This window comes from Gekko japonicus, unplaced genomic scaffold (genome assembly GCF_001447785.1).
Source record: "Gekko japonicus isolate JY-2015 unplaced genomic scaffold, Gekko_japonicus_V1.1 scaffold91, whole genome shotgun sequence".
NCBI classification, from domain to species: domain Eukaryota; kingdom Metazoa; phylum Chordata; class Lepidosauria; order Squamata; family Gekkonidae; genus Gekko; species Gekko japonicus.
Window position 1 is genome coordinate 610,776 of NW_015172555.1, and position 22,662 is coordinate 633,437.

The 22,662-nt window shown below is 46.6% G+C and overlaps 1 protein-coding gene across 1 annotated transcript; it reads left to right on the forward strand.

The window, feature by feature from the left end:
• Nucleotides 1-1,213: 1,213 nt before the first annotated feature.
• On the forward strand, nucleotides 1,214-21,243 carry LYAR (Ly1 antibody reactive). Its single transcript, XM_015421179.1, is given in 10 exon segments — nucleotides 1,214-1,232; nucleotides 7,476-7,663; nucleotides 11,028-11,127; nucleotides 11,130-11,150; nucleotides 13,823-13,930; nucleotides 15,474-15,557; nucleotides 16,840-17,257; nucleotides 18,664-18,732; nucleotides 20,565-20,650; nucleotides 20,976-21,243. Coding segments are annotated over 9 exon segments (1,143 nt in total). The 5' UTR covers nucleotides 1,214-1,232; nucleotides 7,476-7,541; the 3' UTR covers nucleotides 21,111-21,243.
• Nucleotides 21,244-22,662: the final 1,419 nt, after the last annotated feature.

The window sequence follows — 22,662 nt, forward strand, 5'->3', positions numbered from 1 at the left end:
AAAACAGAAGTGACCTGTTATACAAAATAAGTGTTCGCACTTTAAAAGGAGCTGCTTTGCTCAAGATCGCCACTTTGGAATACAAAATACCTCTAGGTCTACTACATAAAACATTGAACCTGATTGCCTTCACACTCTCTGCACACAGTCAAAAGTATTTTGCTCTTTAGGATGCTTTTTAAAAAGTCCCTGTTTCCCCCAAGTGAAAGGCATCCTTTAGTGACTTTAGTGCCACATAGCATGAAGTATCAAGCATTCTTAGAAATGAAGTTGACAACCTCTAGTTCATATGACTGCACAACAACTAAGAACACCAGTTTACCGGCAATATCAAACCACAAGTAAATGACACAGCCAAAAACAAACAAACAAAAAACTGGAAAAAATGGAGAGCGAGTGAATGAGCTAAGGTGTCTAAGAAGCCTAGCCAGCAGACAAAACTGCCAACTCTCCCCCGGACCCCACCCACATCATTTTGACACCCAAGAAGATGCCTCCGCAGCCCTCTTTTATTAAGGCTGTTAGACCTGGTTTGCATAGGTAGATGTACAGGTGGCAAAGAGGGTTGTACCACTTTACACCTATAAGTAAAGAAAAATCACATGCTTAAAACTCCCTCCACAGGCATTACAAATTAGCCTATCAGGGCTCTCTCTTAGCCTTTCTGACTTGGTGCGACATTTCAACAATGAAAAACATGCCCCCCAGGGTTGCCAACCTCCAGGCGGGGCGTGGAGATCTCCTGAAAGTACAACTGGCCACCAGACTACAGGGATCAGCTCCCCTGGAGAAAACGGCAGCTTCAAAGGGCAGGCCTTATGATATACCCTAGATCCTGCACGAAATCCCTTCCCCCAACCCCCCTCCCCCAGGCCTCGCCCCCCCAATCTCCAGGAATTCCCCCGCCCAGTGCAAGGCAATGCAGCCCACTTATTCTTCCTCCTTCTGCTGGAGGCCACCACCGAGACCCACCCGCCGAGGAGCGTTTTCCAACCACCATGAGTCAGTCAGTCCGTCAGTCAGACCTCCTCCCCTCCCTCCTCCGTGCCCAGGCCAAGGAAAGGCCTGGCGCATGCGCTGCCGCCTTCCTCTCGCTCTCTTCTTTGCTTCGCGGCCGAGGGAACACACCTGGGCAGGTGCCGTCCCTCGGGGCTCCCTCTCGCGCCCATCCTTCCGCCCCGACGCCCGAGGCTATTGGCGGGCCGCCTGCTTTCGTCACTTCCGTCACACAGGTAAGCCGGTGACGGCAGGCCCTGGAGGCGGCCGAAGGGAAGCGACCGGGGGGGGGGAGCTCTAGGCTTTTCTCTCTCTTTGGTTACTTCCGGTGGCGCACGGTCTCTCCCTCCGCGGACCATCTGAGGCGAAAGCAGCCGTCGCTCGAAATGATATCGCGAAGGAACCCGGGACTGGCCTTTCCGGTCGCTTCCCCCAACGGCCTCCGTCTCCCTCAGGAATACTTTCGAATGGGAAACGCTGATTTCGAGCGTTTCCCATTTAAAATAAGCGGCGACAGAGACTTAAAACCGCGCTTTCCTGTGAGGAACCGTCATTTTTGCCTTCGGGGCGGGCAAATGGCCAAAGGCCCGCCTTCGGGGTTGCGTCACTTCCGGTCCCGCTTTGCCCCTCCCCGCTACCGGAAAAAGAGGCGGGTTTACCCACAGGTTTCTGGGCGGAGCGACGCCGCTCTGCCGGAACTTCCGGCCGCCTGGTGGCTGGGTGTTTTCTATGGTTGGAGGCGGTCGCGGCTGGCGTTGGGAGGCTCGTGGAAGAGGACGGAAACCCCGGCGTGCCCGTCGCGCGCACGTGTGAATGAGCTGCGGCGCTAGACACGGGAGCCCGCCCTGAGTGAGTGGAAGAGGGATGGCCCCGCCCCCGTTCACAAGGCAGGACGTTTCCTAGCTGGGCACCGAAGGCGCCGCGGATGCCGGGAACACGTGTCACCCAGAGGCGCCGTGCGGCCCCGGCGACTCCCAAGCCCCGTTGGTCGCAGTATAGGAGGGGCTCGGCGTCAGACTTGTTTTCCCATTAAGTCCCGGGCCAGGAAATGTCCTTTTGTTGGACTGTGTAGTGATGTTTTTTAAAGTACTGAAATATCTAGAGTTGCCTATCTCTTCCATTAGTAATAACGCAGCGGTACGCCTTTCCATTTTTAAACAGCTGGAAACCACTTTTAATTTAAACCACTTTTGATGGAGGTCAAGTGTGATTGAGATAATAGGCAGCAGCTAGAATTATTCATTCAGATTCTGTACGTGTGCACTTATCCTGACCTGGATGGCCCAGGGTGGCCTGATCTCATCAGATCTTGGAAAGTAAGCAGGGTTGGCCCCAATGTTCCCTCTAAGCTGTGGAGTCCTGTGAGCAAAAATTCTACTTTGTGAGCTACCGGCATTAACGTTGTGAGCAGGTGATTTCGCTACTGAATAACTTAGTTTGCTCTGGAATCACCCAGAGCTAAGACAAAAATGTGTGAGCCGGAGGCTAAAAAGCTGTGAGCTAGCTCACACTAACTCAGCTTTTTTCCTTACATGTTCAAAGAAGTTTACAGAGAGAGGAATGTTAAAATGACCCTCTGCTTGCCCCCTTTTCTCTTATGGTTCCTTACTACTGGAATGCTTTCCCATCTGATAGTCAGTTCTCTTACTTTAGTATATTATGTTAAAAACAAAATAACAGAAAGGCACGTATTTATCTGGCTTGAAATCTGATGGGAAGGATTTAGAGATGGGAAGAAGGTTTTACGAAAGAGTAGCTATTTGTAAGTGGATTTCCCCTTTAATGAAAATTCCCACACACACATAGCAAGATCTATCTGGGAGAGAAAAAAATCAATTCAAGGCTTTTCTGTTAGCTAAGTAGGCAGTTTTGTTTAAGAATTCGTTCTGATACCAGCCCATTCACCAGCAAACTGGCATCGTGAGTACACACTGGGTTCATCCTTTATAGGGTAAAGGGGGCAAAAGGTCAGGGCCTAGAATTTCAAGGTTTTGTTGTTGTTCACTCGCACAGTCGAGTCCGACTCTTCGGGACCCCATGGACCAGATCATTAATTCTGTTCCCAGATAATTCTCTCTGTCCTCTGTTTAGAATACATTCTACATTCCAAAAAGAAAAGTAAACCATAAAACTCTTCCCTTAGAGATAGCATGGCACCAGCCCTTGACACTGATAATGTTGCTAAGGGAACAGAAGTCAAAAGAACAGCTCCACAGTGGGGGAAGTCAGTCAGGAACAGAATTTAAAGGCATGTAAAATTCCTTAACACTATTCTAAAAGGATGTCATGCTACAGCACCTGCAGTCCTTGCTCCCTAGTGGCCGATGTTTATTTTATTTATTTTATTTTTGGGATTTGTATCCCGCCCTGAGCCTGTCACAATCAACAATATAAAATTCAATACAATCAAAACCATGTCAAAACTTGTAAAACATACAGCTCTAGTAAAAGCCAGATACCTCAGTGGTTGATAGTATTGGGAATAGATTTCCCAAAGATCTATAAAGTTTGGGGTCTCCGACCCAGGCTGTAAATGAGGGCCGACCCACGGAGGGGGACGCCCACTGCCTCAACCAAAAGCCCAATGGAAGAGCTCCGTCTTGCAGACCCTGTGGAATTGTAATAAATCCCGCAGGGCCCTGATCTCACTCGGGAGCTCATTCCACCAGGCAGGGGCCAGGGCCAAAAAAGCCCTGGCCCTGGTTGAGGCAAGTCGGACATCCCTTGGGCCAGAGACTACCAGGAGGTGTTGATTAGCAGAACATCACGTCTTACAGGGCTTGTATGGGGAGAGGCGGTCTCGAAGGTATGCTGGCCCCTGGCCGTAGAGGGCTTTGAAGGTAAGCACCAGCATCTTGAAGCAGATCCGGAATTCAATAGAGAGCCAGTGCAGGTTGTGCAGCACCGAGCGGATGTGCGCCCGTACAAGCATTGCTGTCAACACCCACGCTGCTGCATTCTGCACTAGCTGCAACTTCCGGAGCAAAGTCAGGGGTAGTCCCACGTAGAGAGAGTTACAATAATCCAGTCTGGAGGTGACCATTGCCTGGATTACTGTAGCTAAGTCTTGGGAGGCGAGATATGGGGCCAACTGGAGAGGGAGGCATCCAGGAACACCCCCAGGCTCTTTACCCTGAACGCCGGGACCAGTGGAGCCCCATTGAAGTCTGGGAGCTTAATCCCCTGTCCCAGTCCCCCGTGACTCAGATACAGGACCTCCGTCTCGGATGGATTTCAGTCGGCTCTGATGTAACCATTCAGCCATGGCCCATAGCGCCTCCTCCAGATCTCCCGGGGCCGTATCCGGGTGGCCGTCCATCAGTAGATAGAGTTGGGTGTCGTCTGCATACTGATGACACCCCAGCCCATACCTCTGGATAATCTGGGCGAGGGGGCGCATGTAGATATTGAATGTCATAGGGGAGAGAATTGCTCCCTGCGGCATTCCAGTAGCTCTCCCTCAAGCACCACCCTCTGTCCCCAACCTTGAAGGAAGGCTAGCCACTGCAAGGCAAGCCCCCGTATTCCCGCGTCAGCGAGGCGGTGGGTTAACACATCATGGTCAACCATGTCGACCGCTGCCAACAGATCAAGAAGTATCAGCAGCGCTGATCTGCCTCAATCCAGATGTGTCCAGAGGTCATCCACCAGGGCAACCAACACCGTCTCCGTCCCATGGGTAGGGCGAAAGCCGGACTGGAAGGGGTCCAAGATCGTAGCATCCGCCAAGAAAGTTTGGAGCTGTGTTGCCAGTGCTCTCTCTATTACCTTCCCCAGAAACGGCAGGATACTGGGCAGTAGTTATTGAGGACCGTAGGGTCCAAAGAAGATTTTTTTAGGAGAGGGCGAACCACTGCCTCATTCAGACCCCCTGGGAAGATCCCTGTTAAAGGGACAAGTTGATAATCTCTCTTGGGGTTCCACACCTCATCGCCGCAAGCTTTAACCAGTCGTAATAGGGAGGGGTCAAGGAGGCACGTGGTAGGCTTCACAGCCACCAGACTCTTGTCAACTTCGTCCTTGGAGAGCAGACTGAAGTGGTCCAAAATTGGACCCAAAGACGGCCAGTGGGCTTCCAGTTCTTTTATTGTATCAAATGTGGTCGGGAGGTCGTGGAGGAGTGACAAGACTTTGTCTGCAAAATGGAATGCAAATGCCTCATAGCTGATCGCTAGTTCCCTAGCATTTGGAATGCCCTGTGGCAAATTAGTCAATGACTGAATAATTCTAAATAATTGGGCTGGGCAAGAGCTAGCAGATGCAATGGAGATCTCATAGAAACCCTTCTTTGTGGCCTTCGCTGCCATCTCATAGGTTCTCATAAACGACCTATAGGATGCTCTTGTCGCTTTGTCACGAGCTCGTTGCCATCCTCTCTCTAGCCATCTTAGCTCCTGTTTCATCCCCCATAGCTCTGTGGTATACCATGGAGCTAGTTTGGTACGGGGGTGAAGAGGACGCCGGGGAGCAACTTTGTCGATGGCTTCGGAAAGACGGGATTGTCAGTCTTCCACCACCACATCCAACAAGTTAACAGAGGGAATTGGATCTCGCAGAGCTTCCTGGAACCTATTTAGATCCATTTGACTCTGTGGGTGAGCATAAATCCGCTCACCGCCTTAACAGGGAGGGTTAGGGATACCCAGGCGGGCCTTCAAGGCCAGGTGGTCCGACCATGGTACTGCATTTGCAGTAATCCGGTCTACCATAATCCCTGAAGCAAAGATAAGATCCAGCATGTGTGATGTGTGAAGGTCGGTACAAACTGGGAGAGTCCTAGTGCTGCCATGGACGACACCAGTTCCGTGGCCTGAGAGGAGGCCGCATCATCTGCATGGACATTGAAGTCCCCCAAGACCAAAAGTCTGGGGTGCTCCAAGGCCGAGCCAGATATGGCTTCCAACAGGCCCGACAGGGCATTTGCCGGTGCGTTAGGCGCTCGGTACACCAGGCAAATGGCCGAACTCTCCTCAGCCTCCCACATGAGGCCCACACATTCAGCGCCATCAATCTTTGTCTCAGGGAGTGGCCTGAAGGAGAAAGCCTCCCGGATGCGTAGCACCATGCTGCTCATCTGGGACGGGTGGAGGCCACGCTACTTCACCGGGATGGGTGGAGGACTGAAAAACCGGGGGGGGGGGGGCTAGTTGGTTCAGGGCCACTGTTTCACCCTCCCTCACCCAGGTTTCAATCAGGCAAGCCAGGTCTACCACTTGTTCTGTCAGATAACTTTGCAGAACAGAGGTCTTATTATTGATAGACCTGGCATTACACAGCACCTGTGTCGGAGAAGGGTACATTTCCCTATCCCTATAGCCAGGTTGGAAGGGGATCGAGCATATCCATTTCTCCTTCCCTTCACCTACCTTGTCCCACGGCCAGACCTCCCCCGCCCCATTTGCACTGGAATCCCCGACCCCCACCTGGTTTCCTCCATCAAGTCCTATTGATCTGGCAGAATCTATCTGGATGGGTAGTCGAAAGCAGGACCGGGCATCCATGGTTTTTCCTTCATTTTTTGGAAGGAGAAGAAAGAGAAAAAGGTTTAGAGCATATCCTGTAATGTCTCTTGAGTCTCGGCAAGAAAGGTAGACGATAAAGTAAATAATACTCTGTCCTAAATTTGCTCAAAAATAATCCTGTCTTTAGAGGGCAAGCACGTGTGTATTGAATTGGAGCCTTTGTTGTAACACAGCTGCCTCATCTTTGTCATTTTCTCAGCCGAGGTCTAGATATGACTTGTGAGCTTCGGTTGAATGGCAGTATTTACAATGGCAACGTCTGTTGGTATCTAAACGTGGCCCCGCAGTGCTGAGTGCCTCAGAGTCTCCTTTGCTCCTGGAAACTCTTAACAGAATTGATGCATAAAATGAAACATACAATATCTGCTTATAAATATTCGATGTCAGTTAATAAATACGATATGCAAATTCTCAGAGATGTATGGAGTAAGGAGCTAGATCACTCTTTTTTGCCAAAGCAATGGACCTTAAAGTTTATATCTGCTCTCTGTATGGATCTTAAGCTGCGACTTACTCAGCAAAAAATGTTCACAATAAATATTTGTGCAATTGAATTCTTTAAATTTAGGGGCCCTGAGTGGGGTTTTTTTTTTTTGGGGGGGGCTACATACAATGTTTTAGTTATTCTTCCCCCCCCCTTTTTTTACCATAAAGACATCAAAGCCGCTAACAGCCCTTTAAAAACACAGACTTCTTTGCCCTGCCCTCCCATTCCAATGCGCGTTGGGTGGGTCCTCTTGTTACGTGAACACTTGAGCCCCTTCCTGGACAGGATGGCAGTTGTCTGAGAGGGGCTGATTTGTTAAATGTCAGTTGAATGTAATAGTTTTCTGCTTGAGAAGGTGCGTTCAGATCTTTGTATTATGTAATGTTAAAGCTCTGCTTTTTAAATTTAAGTAACAACAGCTAAAATGTCATGCCAGACTTAATAACTTTTTCTTTTTAATTGTTTTCTAGAATTTTCTGAAAAAGAAGTCATTCTAATACTCTTTGAAGAAAAAGATTTGTTTGCAATACCCCAAAATGGTGGTTTTTACATGTAACGCTTGTGGGGAATCTGTGAAGAAGGTACAGGTTGAAAAGCATGTGACTCTGTGCCGGCATTGTGAATACCTTTCTTGTATGGATTGTGGCAAAGATTTCTGGTAAGTAGCTTCACTGTTTGGTGCGTAATGAAACCTGGTGCTCCACTGACCATCCTCCTCAGAGGAATCATTTTCTGGGAAATTGCTTTCAAGTAATGTGTGTGAAAAGTGTTGGGGAGATGAGGGGTACAGGAATCTTTTCATGCACTCCCATCTCCACTGTGTTCATTTTGGGAGGGAGAGAAGCTGGCTTCCCAATTGCATCGAGAGAGAGAGACAGACAGTTGTTCTAAACCAAAACTCAGTTTATTCTATTACACACTCTTAAGTCAGAAAACACTTTTTTAGCATTTCAGTTTTCAACACAGAATATTTCAATACAACCCCAATACATAGATAGTGCCCCTGAAGTTCTATAAAGGATGTCCTTGGTTGCTCTTCCAAAGACCCATAACAGAAGGGTGGTTGACCAGAACAACAAGGAACAAAACTAAACCCAGACATTAAGTACCTTTTTCCAACCATAGAAGTTAATGTAACTGTCAGTCAAGTCTGTGATGAGTATTTGACATACATACATCTGACATATACAACAAAGTCAGCCCTTTCTATCTCTCGGGTCAGGAAAGTCAAGAAAAACTGGATTAAACTCGGTTGACTTGAGAGTCAAGGAATCTAGTCACAGATACTTTATCTATTTAGAACTTGATAGTGACTCCTGACTTCTGCAGTGTATAAACATTCCCAGAAGGCAAAAGTCATGTGAGGCGAAAAGTCATGTGCAGGGTTACCGGTGCCCCAAGGCCACAGCACTTAGCAGAGTCCTGAGGCCTCCTGGGAAACAGAACCAAAGATTCAACTACAGAGGCTAATTGCCTCTATAGAGGCTCGCTCCAGGCCGTAATTCTGCAACAAAAAGCCAGGTGTTAAAATTATCCTCTCTTTGTTCAAAAGTAGCATTTCTACTGCGGGGGAGTGTTCAGAAGTTTCTCCTTGTTACTCTGTTTTGGAAAGATGGGCGGGCCACAGACCCACCCCTCTCCTATTCCTTTTACTGTGAGGAGGAAGTAGCAACCAAATGTGGAGATCCTGGTGGCATTTGTTTAAAGGCAGCGTTTAATCTGGATGACCGGGTTTGATTCCCCACTCCTCCACATGCAGCCAGTTGGGTGACCTTGCCCCGATCACAGTTTCTGTCAAGTGCAGTTCTCTCAGAGCTCTCTCAGCCCCACCTACCTCTCAGGGTGCCCGCTGTGGGGAGGAGGGAAAGAGATTTCAGGGCAGGGTATAAATCCAGTCTCCTCTTCTTCATTTCCCTAACCTGGTGGAGGTGACCCCTCCGCACATTGATTCACCATGTGGGGAGGGAGAGTAGGCGTGAGTGTTTTGACCCCATCTCAGATGCACTGAGGCAGGGGCTGAAGCCAGCGTGTTTGTGACCAGCCTCCCTCCCCACCTGGTAAGCCAATGTGCTGGAGGGTCATCTGTGCTGGGCTCCTTACTGTGCAAGTGTGAGATCTTACAGAGTGAGGGAGTCGGGCCCTGGCTGTACACGGGGATGTCTGAAAGTTTGGCTGGTCCTAATAAAAGAGATTCTATGGATTTTGATCTGGAAAATATCTCAGCAAAAGTCACACCCACGTCTCCATCCCCTTCCTCAGACATAAGTCTTTGCTCATGCAGCAGGTGCTCTTGGGCTTCGAGGGGATGCTTGGCATAAGTAAAGTTTTTAAATTGGTTAATATAGCATAAGGCATCGTTATTGATCATTTCTACAGCAGGGCAAAGAGTGCTTCTTAAATCAACTCCTGAACCGAATTAATCCCTTTGTTATTAGTGCATGCCTAACCCTCCATAGGATTGCAGTTGTCAAACCTTGCTTCCCTTCCCTTGCCTAGTTTGCCATAGTTATTGGGGGGAGGGAAATTCCTGAGGGGGGGCAGTGACTGATGTCCTTTTCAGAGCAGTAACTTTCCTGAAGATATACCTCTTTCTCAGGGGGATGTCCTTCAGACTCTCGGAGCGTGTAGATAATGGAATCATATATTTTCCAATTAGGTTGTGATGGCAATGGCTAGATGGGGTGGTTGTGACGTATGAGTGAAGACGGGGAGAGGGGTCTGTTTGAATTAAGCAGGTGCACACCAAATTTGTCAGTTCTAACACAAATGCTATATATCTCAATAAACATATCACTGCCAAAGAGAGTGAGTTGAGAGTAACTTGACTGGGAGTCTTGACAGCAGTCCAGCTGGGATGAGTCCTGTAGTCTCTGTTAGCTGGATTAATGGTGTGCTGACGCCTTGTCAGGCTTACTTGAGGCCCTTTCGTATGGCCATAGCTGAAAGTGTTTTGACCTGAAGTACCATGTTAAAAATGTCATCTGTGTACATCACTAGTTAAGAACATAAGAGAAGCCAATGTTGGATCAGGCCAATGGCCCATCTAGTCCAACACTTTGTCACACAGTGGTCAAAAACACCAGGTGCCATCAGGAGGTCCACCAGTGGGACCAGGACACTAGAAGCCCTCCCACTGTTGCCCCCCCCCCCCACAGCCCCAAAAATACAGTACATCACTTTCCCCAGACTGAGAGTTCCTATCTATACCTTGTGGCTAATAGCCACTGATGGACGTCTGCTCCATATGTTTTTCTAATTCCATGCTTGTAGCCGCTGCCATCTCCTATGGTAGTGAATTTCATGTGTTAATCACTCTTTGGGTGAAGAAGTACTTCCTTTTATCTGTTCTAGCCCGACTGCTCAGCAATTTCATTGAGTGCCCACGAGGTCTTGTATTGTGAGGAAGGGAGAAAAGTACTTCTTTCTCAGCCTGCCCTATCCCCTGTATAATCTTATAAACCTCGATCATGTCACCCCTCAGTTGTCGTTTCTCCAAGCTAAAGAGCCCCAAGCGCTTTAACCTTTCTTCATAGGGAAAGTGTTCCCAACCTTTTAGAAGAAGAAGAGAAGAAGAAGAGATTGGATTTTAGAGCCCCTTCACTACCCAAAGGTGTCTCAGAGCGGCTTACAAACTCCTTCCCCTTCCCCTCCCCACAACAGACACCCTGTGAGGTAGGTTGGGCTGAGAGAGCTCTTTACAGAAACTGCTCTTTTTCAAGAACAGCTCTTATCAGAGTTACGGCTTGCCCAAGGTCATCCAGCCAGGTGCAAGTGGAGGAGTGGGGAATCAAACCCGGTCCTCCAGATTAGAGTCCATGCACTTAACCACTACACCAAACTGGCTCTCATTCTAGTTGCCCTTTATCATTCTAGTTGCCCTTTTCTGCACTTTTTCCAATGCTATAATATCCTTTTTGAGGTGTGGTGACCAGAATTGTACACAGTACTCCAAACGAGGTCACACCATCGATTTATACAGGGGCATTATGATACTGGTTTCATGCATGTCCTTCTTTTCAAAGGGGTGAGGATTATAAATCTCATGTGAAGTGTGTAAGCGAAGACCAGAAGTACGGTGGCAAGGGATATGAAGCCAAGACTCACAAAGGTGATGCCAAACAGAAAAAAAGCAGGAATGGATTCAGGTAAAACACACAAAAAGGTCATGTGTGAGTATGGTAACATTGTTTGATTTTTGAAACAAATGAGTGGATTTCATTTTCTCCAGCCTGAACCAGCACATCAGGACAGTTGTCTAGTTTATGTGTTATCCATAGTACAGTCAGATTTGGCTTCTTAGTTGTGAAGTGCCAGCTCTTGCCAAGTGTGAAATTCCAGATTGCTATCGCCCCGTGCCCTTTTTTAGAGCCCCGTGGCACCTTTAAGACCAACAAAGGTTTATTCACCTTGAATAAACCTTTGTTGGTCTTAAAGGTGCCACGGGGCTCTAAATTTGTTCTAGTGCTTCGGACCAACGTGGCTGACCGCCTGGACCTGTGCCCTTATTTACAGTGGCCATAAACACGGCAGTGCCAATATGCTTGCTGCATTTCCAGTTTTAAAGGGCCTTGAGTGGCCAGTCTGGAAATCACCTGTGCCTGAATCCCTGAAATGTTTCCACTAGTTTGAGCAGCTCTGTTATTCATGGTAAGGTTGCTTCTTCTCCCTCCCTCAGCAAATCACTTAAAATTGGTTTTTCACAGCTTGGGGGGGGGGGCAAGGGAGCTCAGGGTCTTTCTGAATTTTTTCCTGGGAGTTGTCTCCAAAACACCGAGCCAGAAGCCGCCATCTCTGTCCAGGTCCTCGCTTATGCCAAATGCACCGTGGGAACAACGGGTGTAAAGGGCTTCAGCAACCACAGAAATTTTGTTTTTAAGGCTTGGTTTCTCCTGGATTCTTTGTAGCATAATTGGAAGTGTCCATTGCTGCTTGAGCATTAGGATGTGGAGTTCCTGATGTCTTCTGATCCTGTCTGTTGGATGAAAGGACTTGGGATCTCTCTTTCCCAGGCTTTGAGCAAAATGGAAGCTTCGGCGCATGTCCCAAAGAATCAAAGGTGTGACCAGACTGTCAGCAAGCTGCCATTCTGTTCTCTGTGACCTCTGTGTACATATCCTTCCCTGTTGCACCCGGCTTGGTTTCTATCATCCTGCTCCTGCGTTGGAATGCAAAAGATAACTGCTGGAGGTTGTGTGGGGGAGAAGATGCTGTAATGCTTGGCTATTGCTTTTCCCATGAGTACTGCACCTGTGTTTTGTCTAATGTTCTGCCTGGTTCCCATAGACTGGGCGCGCAACTGTTTCATTAGCCCGCCAGCGGGAAAGCTATTCATTGGACCTGTATCTGTTTGAAGTTCCTTTATTATGCTTGACCTAACTGTGTATCCCCAGTTAGGATTTATTCTCGATGCTTGGGGATTTATTCTCGATGCTTGGGGATCCAACACAGACACAACGATGAGGACTTGCTGAAGTCTCCCATATCAGCTCTCTCTGCTTTCTGTTCCTCCCTATCTCCAGGCTGGATCGTGCCCAGGTGGCTTCATAGCTAAGCCGGTGCCTGGCAGTGTTCCCTGCAAGCTGAGTTGGTGTGAGCTAGCTCACAGTTTTTTAGCCTCCAGCTCACAGATTTCTGTCTTAGCTCAGGAAGGATGGCTCATTTATTCAGTAGCCAAATTTATGCAGCAGCCAAATTGCTGGCTCACAACTTTAATGCCAGTAGCTCACAAAGTAGAATTTTTGCTCACAAGACTCCACAGCTTAGAGGGAGCGTTGGTGCCTGGTGAATTGTAAGAAGCCTGAAGAATAAAGAGTTGGAGTTCTACAGAGCAGTGCTTTAGTATTCTGTATAGTTCCTTGTTCTTCCTCATGAGTATCAACTGCAAACTAAATTATGAAAATAAGTTCAGGCTTGCAGAATTGTTTATTTTAAACAAGTATGCGTGTGACATATTCTTAGCAATTGTGAATATGCTTGTGACATATTCTTAGCAATCTTACTTTCATGGGTTGGGGGCGGCATTGGTATATATTGGTATAAGGTAATGGAGTCACAAGCAGGACTTTACATGTACAACTGAAACCTGCACTTAGAATCATGTACTTAGAATCACAGTTAAATAACAGTTGGACCTCCTAATGCACCTGGCTCCACCTCATGTCTTCCTGAAGTAGGAGTTTGAAGTGTACTTACAGCTAGAATTCAAAGTAAATATGCCTTAGTCCAATAGTTCAAGAATGAATCAGAGTGCTTGATGGTAAATAGTCACAAGGTCCTTTCTCAAAAATGTGTCTTCTTTCCCACAGTAATGGCTAAGATTATGTTCCTGTTGAGGGGGGGCAGTGAAGGTTCTCATGCAGACAGATTACTACAATTTGTTCAGATGTTTACAAGCACTAGATGTTTACAAGCACTCTTGTGGCTACTGGCATTCATTATGTTTGAGTTCAGCACTTAATATGTTTTAGCTGAAATGAAGTGAAGGAATGAGAATTTCCTATATGCTTCATGGAAAGTTGCTTCTAAAGAATTCTAAATGGTTAATCATAGAATCATAGAGTTAGAAGGGATCTCCAGGGTCATCTAGTCCAACCCCTTGCACAATGCAGGAAAGATGTCAGATCTTTTAATAAAATCAGACACAATATCAGATTTATTTTGGGGGGGTAACTTTGGGAAATCCGCTTGGTCCTGTGTGGATAGGAAAAGTGGAAAGGTGCCCATCCGTAGCCTTTGATGATGTTTACAAGTCTTGAGCATATGTTTGATTTCACTGTACCCAAACGTGCTGTTGAATACTATTGTGTTCCCCCTACAGAAGATTCATGAAGCAATAGAAAAAACAAACATTAATCCAAAGGTTCGCGATATCTTACAACAAATGTATGCCTTTGATAATATTCCAAGGAAAAAGGGGAAGTTTCAGGTAAGTTATTCAAAGGCAAACAATTTTTGGGTTTTATGTCTCTCCAACAATTGTTTTCACACTGTGTTTAGAAACCCCTGAGGTTCCTTTGAAATTTATCAGGGAGAAAATCAGGACTGAGCAATAAGCTTTCCTGTAAAGAGCCCAAGATGTAGTGGGATTGTGTACTCCCACTTCAAGATAGCTTGGTTGTCTGCATCATCCTGTCCAGTGGCAAGGAGAATGTTGCTACACATCAAGTGCAGATGTGGGTGTAAAAACTGGAATTACAATGGTCATTGATAGCCCCTCAAAAGATGACTAGTGTGTCACCCACAGGAAAGTGTAGCGTGCATTCCAGCTGGCATTCTCAGTTTGTGGATGACAACAGTGAGGCCCAATAAGCTGGGCAGAATAGTTATATGCTCTGTCTAGAGCATGCCACAGAAATTCTCTACTACACACAGAAGTTCTACAATTGGTAAATCAGTGTTAAAGGAGAAAATGCAAAAAATACGTGGTCCTACTGATGTATTTTTTCCTTTCACACTTGAATCTCTTATCTCAACCCCCATTTAGAACCAATCTCAAAACTCTGCTGCCTCTTCTTTACTGCCTCCTGCTGTTGCCAGCTCCCCTTTCTGCTGCTGTGCACATTTCCCCTTTTGATTAGAATTTGCGTCAGTGGTTAAACTGGAAGCATTGAGTGAATGGGATCATTCAAGTGCTATAGCCCCGTGCTTAATTTCTCAGCCTTGGCGATTATGAAAGTGAATACAGTATAGGCAAAAGGATTCAGGGAGGGGGAGGACAAAGCCTGACTTAACAGACCAGGAACATTGATAAACATTGATAAACATCCACTCTGTTGTTAATTCGAGGACTGTCTAAAATGCAAAAGTTTCCAAATACAGCTTCTTGGCTGTATTCCAAATACAGCTTCTTGCCAGCTCTCAGACTCTTGCCTGGCTGCTTGTGATCTGCCTTCCCATGCCTGCTGTATTTGCCACTGTTAGGTTGGAAAAGCAGGATTATATGAGTCCATCTGGCATTGGAGTCCCCAGCAAGGTGTCCATGGGTATGCTAGTGCCTCCTGACACCTTTTCTGGTGCCTGCCAAGTGGGGACTTTTGCTCCGCAGAGCTCCTGACTGGCCATTGGAGATCTGATTGGTTGTGCAGGTTATAAAGGTGTCAGAGCCCCTGGAGAAATCAGTTCCCAATAACAGTCATTCAGAATTATTAAAGTTTATTGAGACATTGATAGGATCCAGACTCATAAGGTTCTTTGTTACAACTGAGGTCAAGCGCACAAAGCAAACAGTTATACTGCAATCAAATAAGACATTAGTGGCTCTTGGCCAATCGCACCTAAGCTGAAAGCCCGCCAAACTGACGGCCTAAAATTCCCAGGGGAAAGAGAATACCAAAGACAGTGTAGGTCTCAAGGTTACACGGCTACAGCAGACAGATACCAGCATCGTGGCCAGAAACAAAACCTTTGGGTAGTGAAGGGCCATGGGGTATAAATCCAATCTCTTCTTCTTCTTCTTTTCTTCTCAACAGAACTGGATGAACAACAGTTTGAAAATACACAACACTGTTCTACAGGACCAGGTGTGGGATATCTTTTCAGAAGCTACCAAGAAGGTAAGCAAATCAAATACATGCTCTTAGGTTTGCTGTTTTATGACTCAGCTTGATATGAAACATGCATTAAACATGTTTGAATTGAAAGATGGCCTTGTTTTCTGGTTACGCCACCCCCAGTTCCCAGGCAAGGCCCTGGGACGCAGCCAGGCATCCTGCTTTCTTACTTGGGGCTGAAATGCTGGGCCATTGAGCTGGAAGTGGCAGAGCAGTTTCCGCTTTATCGGGATGACACATCTGCCTTTGGCCCTCAGAGGAGGCTCATTCTGTCTTCTGGAGGGCAGACAGACAAGGGCCTCCCTGGAAGATCTTTGCTGATGGGCAGAAGTAGGTGGGAGCAGAGATGGTGCTGTAAGGATCTTGGTCCCGGCCCACTTAGAGCTCTAAATGGTGCCCGTTCTAAATTGTGCTTGGAAGCAAACAGGTAGCTGGTGAAGATCTTCAGTGCAGGTGCAGTGTGTTCTCCATCTCCAGAGCTTGCCAGCAGGGTAATTAAGACTGTTTCGAAGCATTAAAGTGCTGTCCCATATAAAGTGCATGGCACAAAGCCATATGGATGTGACTTCTCTCCACCTAACCAACCTCACAGGGTTGTTGTGCATATAAAATTGGGGAGGTGAAGAATGTGTGAGCTAGCTGGAGAAAAGCAGGGATAAAAATGTGACAGATAGAGCTCCATCAGCTGAACCAGGAGAATACCACGGCCAACGAATGCAGGCGGCTGAGAGGTCCAGGAATGTCAGCAGGACTGCTGTCTCCTGGGGAGAGTTGTCAGGTAGATTATGTGATAGCACATGTAACAGTGTCCTAATGGTTCCTTTTAAAAAAATCAGTGGGGGGGGGCCTTCTCAAAAGCACCAGGGGAATGCTTCTCGTGCTGGAGGAGAGCCCTCTGTTAGTGGAGAAGATCCACCCAAGCCAACCCCCATAAGGAATTATATGTTCAGACCTGGATGGTGGTGTATATTTCAGAGGAGTTTGTGGTGTTTCTAGAGATGTAACATTTCTAGAAATGTTGAAGCCACGGGGGGGGGGGGGGGGGGGATCTGTTTTCCAGAAAGAAAGAAAAAGTGTTTGGAAAAACTGAAATATAGGCAGTACTTGCTATCCCATCAAACCTAACCTAACTTTACTGATTTAGCAACATAAAATGCATCATTTATACCTTAGCGTGGAGTCCCTGTGGTCCTCTCACTGGTGACTGCAGAAGCCTCCCTTCCCCTGTGACTGTGCAGCCCAGTGGAGGTGAGGTGTGTGCCCTTCTTGTCTTCCCCATTTAAAGGGACCGAGTGAGAAAGAGGAGAAGCCACAAGACGCAGCTGGAAATCGGTGTGAAAAAAGTGAAGTTCCGCCAAAGCTACCTGAAGAGGATGTAGCAAAAACAGAGGCACTGGCAAAGAAAAAGAGCAAAAGGGAACGGAAAGAAGAGAGGCAAAATGTCAAAAAGGAGAAAAAGGAATTAAGGCTACAGAGTCAACAGGACAGCTCACAACCTTTGAAAGTCAAAAAGTCTAGGAAAGGAAAATGTGAGGAAGAGGACGAGCAGGCATCTCAACGCAGTCGTGTGAAGGTGACAAAGAAGAAGCGGCGAGCCATTGATGCGGTGGAGCCAGAAGTGAACGGCCGGAGCCTTCCTTCCGAAGAGCCAGGAGGAGGGACCCAGCCCAGGGCCAAGAAATGCAAGCGCAGCCCCTCAGAAGGTACAAGAGTAGCAGTCGGTGCCACTCCTGCTTGTAAGAAACCCCCCTCCACTGGGTGCCGGTAGGGATGTCCCCACCCCTAAGAATTGTGTCCATAGGTTAGGGATAATGAATAACTGTAGCCGCTCAGAGACCCCTTCGGGGGTTAGAGCGGGGTAGCAAGTCGAAGAAATAAATAAATAAATAAGATGTGGCAGCATCTTAAAGCAAAGAGTGGAATCGCTGTTTTAAAATGACTGAATGCAAATAGTGGTGTGTTTTGCCCTTTTTAATTAAGCGGTTCAGTGGAGGAGGGGGAAACCTCGTCATGATCAAATTGACTGGAGGGGAGGGGCCACCCTGCACCATCTTGGGACAACAGGAGCATTCAGTCCTCTGCCTTTCCAGAATGTCCTCCGCATAAGAGGCTTTGATGAAACAGCATCAGGCAGAACAGGGTTTCCTCTCCTGACAAGGGCAGGGTTCAGCATTACGATGTTTCATTCTGGTGCTCCTAAAGCCTGTCCATTGGTGTGATGGAGGGACAGAGGGCCCTGCCCCTTTCTGTCAGTCACCAGTCCCTTGTATGCCTGTTTAGTGCGTGTGTGCGCGCGCTCCCGGGCCTGCAGTCAATGGCCAATCAGGGGTCATGGATGGCTGAAGAAGCCAGATGGGAGCAGGGATCAGAGAGAGAAATCTATCTCACTGTCAGTTCTCAGATAGGGTCTAAGAGAGAGACTGGAGGGATACTGTCTCAGTGTCTGGTTTGAGAGTAAGCCGGCTAAAACTGAATTTTTTAAACAGGGTTTGTGCCTCCAGTAAAGTAGGTAGGAGCAAATCCTTTCTCAGGATTTCAATACTTTGCGCATCAGACTCTAGCTTTTGGGATTTAGCATGTTAAATTCAGTGTGTCCTTTAAAGAGGAGACTGTGCTAACTTGCTGGTTTTCATGGGTAGTAGGTTAAGTTGTTGGAACTTCCAGAAGGAGCTAACATTTGTCCCATGAGATGCCTGAGGCTGGGGAAAGGCCAAAGATTCACCTCAGGAATCACAGCTTGGCTGAAAACGGCTCTCTTCACTTCTGCCTTGTTATCTGGACCATTATAATTTGTGAGCCCAGCAGATGCTGTGTGTGATGCTTGTATATCGTTTCAAGCCTCTTTACTGTACAACCTTATTCCATTTAAGAAGGTTAATAAAAGTTACTCTCCACCTCCCACCCCCATTTACTTCAGGCCTCAGCTGGGAATCCGTGCTTTCAGAAGCCACTTAGGGCTGGCCGGTCAGGTGGCCGTCGCGGTAGAGACCCGACCGGTCAAACTACACAGCAGGCTTCCTCTTTTTAAATGGTCGTTAAACTTTCCATCGTCACAGTGTGACCACATCTTTTTGACACTTTTCCATATTTTCTCTCCCTGTAAATTTAGAAGAGTCTTGCATTGAAATAAAAAGAATGAATTGTCCAGTAATTGAAGAAAATGAGGATGAACATCAAGGTAACCTTAATTTGAAAGGCTGTACTAAAGTAACATCATTTAAATAGTAACTATTTTTGGTGGTATTTATAAACCAAAGCAGCTCAGCCAATATGGTGTGTGTGTGTCTGTGTGTGTTAGAATTAATGTTGTGAAAGTGTAGGGAGTAGTTATCATGTTTTTAACGCTATTGAAATTTCTCTTGGATATCCTGGCCTGCTCTCGCCTTTCCTGCTTCCCTGTCTTTGTGGTTTAACAACAAAGGTTATGAGCTTTCATGAGTCACTGGTATCTGAAGAAGTGATCTGCGACTCACAAATGCTCCTCCCCTGCCACAAAATTGTGTTAGTCTTTCTGATGCTCCTGGACTCTGGCTCTTTTTTACTGCTTCAGACAGACTAACACGATGACCCATCTCGATCTGTCTTTGTTGCTGTTAATTTTCCTCTTCTTTGCCCCCCACCCCCAGTAAATTTCTAGTTTCCAGTTCTCTCAAGGCAGGGATCTTTCTTTAATGTTGCTTTGAGAAATGTATATTGATGGTTCTGTTAAATGATGGGAGCGGTTAATTATGATCTCAGATTAAACATAATGCCTGTGACCAAGTGTTAAATAGGCCTGGCTTGAAACGGCAAGTGAATCAGACCTTTCCTCTGGAACAGATGCAAGAGGCTTGTTAGGGAGGCCAACCGTTATCCCTGCAGCAGCGACAGATGTCGGCTGTCCTGTCATGGTTTTCTCACTCTCCGTTCCTCACTGTCCCCTTCACCCCCAGATTATAGATACCAATCTGACCGGCTTCTTTCATGTTATTTTCCTTCTTATCATTTTACCTTGTCCGTGTTGAAATGACATCTCACCTCACAGGCAACTAGTGCAAAATGTGCAACCTTGGAATGGAAATGTTTAATTTGTACTCTGCTGAGGCTCAGAGGCAAGCTTAGCACACCCTTTGTAGACCAAGTTTTTTTACAGCTGGTTTTTTGCCTCCCTGGTTGGGAGGATGTTGCTTCATGGGTTAATGAGGAGCAGCCGGCCAGCCAGCCAGGGGAAGAGGGATCTCTTATTATCACAGAGGTGAAAAATCTCTACTGGAGATAATAGCTGATTTTAAAAACACTTTTTGTGAACATGCCAGGTAGTGAATCCTCTCTAGGCAGACATTTTATAGGTGAGGTTATGGCAAAAAATAACAAACAGTGGGCTCAAAAGGGGATGAAATGCAGAAGGTGTCAAAGGAGATGTAACTATGTAGCATTCTGAAATAAACACAGTACATTCACGGTAGGTGTGATGGGCCACTTCTCCTGTGTTGCTAAGTTGGTTAATCAGAAATGACTGTGGAGTTCAGGTTTCACCAAGATTATTAATACCTGCAATTGACTAAGGCTACTTGACGAATTCTGGGTCCGTGGATTCCCTGTAGACGGGGTCATTCTGCCCTCTAAGGCCTTCAGCTGGAGTGAAATCGTGTCAGCCACGAAGAGGCTTGAGAATATTTTGCTGCCAGATGGCAACCCATAGAAATTCCTTCAGACTGGTAATTTCCCACAAGCGCGAAGGGAGCGGTCTTTTTCTTCTGGGCTAGTCTAGATGCCTACCTTCAAAGAGCCAGACTTGACTCCGGGACTAATGTCTGGGGTATGAAATCCTGTTAGGTTTCTCTGTTTTTTCTGGTGCCTCAGTGGTTGCTAGCAGTGCTTCAGCCACCACCAAAATGAGGCCCAGGAAGTCATTCGTTCAGCAAGCAGGCAGCCAACCTGACTCTGTGTGATAGCTGGATTTTGTACTACTTTTGACAAAAAAAGTATTTATTTTAATCTCTGTGTGGTGTGTGTTTACTAATTGTACAGGTAAATTCAGTTGGAAAGGGACCATAAAGGCTGTTCTGAGACAAGCACCTGACCATGAAATTTCAGTTAAGAAATTAAGGAAAAAGGTATGTTGAACACTTTAGAAATCTCTAATCTGTATTTGACCCACCAGTTCTCCTGCACAGGCAGCCATGAGGTGCCTGAGAGCTGCCCCAGGTGCACAGCAGAGCTCTTGTTCCTTTGGATCAGTCTGGTGTGGAAGGGCTGCCAGTGTATGCTGGCATGACAGCTCACAAAATGGGGATCATGAACCAAAACATGGAAGTCTTCATTTAGCCGGGGCTTCTTAAGGGAGCAGGGCTGAAAGGGTTCACTGTTGGGAGGCAAAAAAACTTTTTATGCTGTGTTCTTAGCCAACATGGAATTAAATATGTGTTATTTCTTGTGCAGGTCTTAGCCCAGTATTATGCAGTCACAGGAGACCAGCATAAACCTGAAGTGGAAATTCTGGCCTTGTTTAATAAGAAAGTCAACAGTAATCCTAAATTTAAAGTTTTAAAGGAAAAAGTTAAGCTTCTAAAATAGTTCTTATGTTCAAATGATCTAATTTTGCTCATTAGATCCAGTTTTACCATCAGATGTGAAAAGTCGTTTCCACTCATTTTCATACTTATGTCAGCAAAACCTCACTATGTCACACAAAACCACAGTCTGTCACAGCCTGTCACTTCTAATGATAAAACATATTTGTTACTTTTAAAAATGTATATTTTTGTAAAGGAAGAAAAAAACTATTAAAATCTTGTTTGAGGTATCTATAGTAGTCATGGGTTTTCTTTTGTGATCTGGATCATGTACGTGTTTTTGTGTAGCAGATAATTCAGATGTGTTTCATACATATTCAAATAAATTACTGTGGATCAGTGAACCACTCAGCTCTGATCCAGACAAAGTAAGTTTCAACATGATAGTCACAACTAAAAGTAACATATTTGGGACTCTCGTGCATACTGATGGCATCTAATATCCCCATTTTACTACAAACAGAGGTGGTTCTAAGCAGGGGTCATTTAGTAGAAAAAGAGGTGCAGGAACTCATTAGCATACCTTATTAGCATAACTTATTTGCATATGCCACACCCCATGACATCACCGGAAGTATGTCAGAAGGCAACACCCACCTCTCAGGCTCTACTGGACTGTTTTGGATTGCTAGCTATTGGAGGGGGGGAACGTGTAGATCTGCCCTCACAGAGGAGGGAGAGCTTGTACCTGAAGGTGGGCCGGGGGGAATGACCCCTGGTTCTAAGGCATGTGAGCTGGCACAGTCCTTTTGGCTTCAGTAATGTCATCCTTTTAGGATGACGGACAATAATAATAATAATAATAATAATAATAATAAATGTTGAAGTCCAGATGATGGTGGTACCCTGCCACTCCACGTACAGATGTTTTCCTGCATTCCTGTCTATTTTTGAAGCCCCTTCCAACCCCTGGAAAGCTACCTAAAGCCTAGAGGAAATGTGGTATATAACCATTTTGATAAATTTAAAAAAGATCATTTCTAGGGTTGGGGAATCACATGGAGGAACAGCTGTGCAGGTTCGGTGGGGGAGGCTGGAGTGAGGCGGGGGGGCTGTTTTATCTCTTTGTCCCTCCCCATTCCATACCACTAACTCAGATAAGCAGAAAAAAATGGTTTTGTAAATTATTCCAAAGCAAAGGGAGGAATCAAAGCATAGCCTGATGAGAACTAAGCATGCTCCCAAAGGGACAGAATGTTGTTGTTGGATTTTTGGGTATCTTTCATGTGTGCGAGTGGGTGTGCACCTGGAAGTCATGGCAGCCTCTGGTGACTGACCCCCACTGGGGGCTATTCAGAGAGGTGGCCGAATAAAGCCTGCCCCCGCCTCCCGCCTCTGGTATTCCAAGGAGTGTACTTGCCAGAGCCGACCCTGCTTAGCTTACGAGATCTGACGAGATTGGGCTTGCCTGGGCTACCCAGGTCAGGGCAAAAAGGGAAGGAATGCTGAAAGCACTTTGAGTCAGTTAAAAGGGAAGGTGGGAGGGATTACCCCGTGAGAGCACAAGAGACCCCTAAAGGTAAGATTTTGAGTGGCAGGATTTCCCAGTGGCT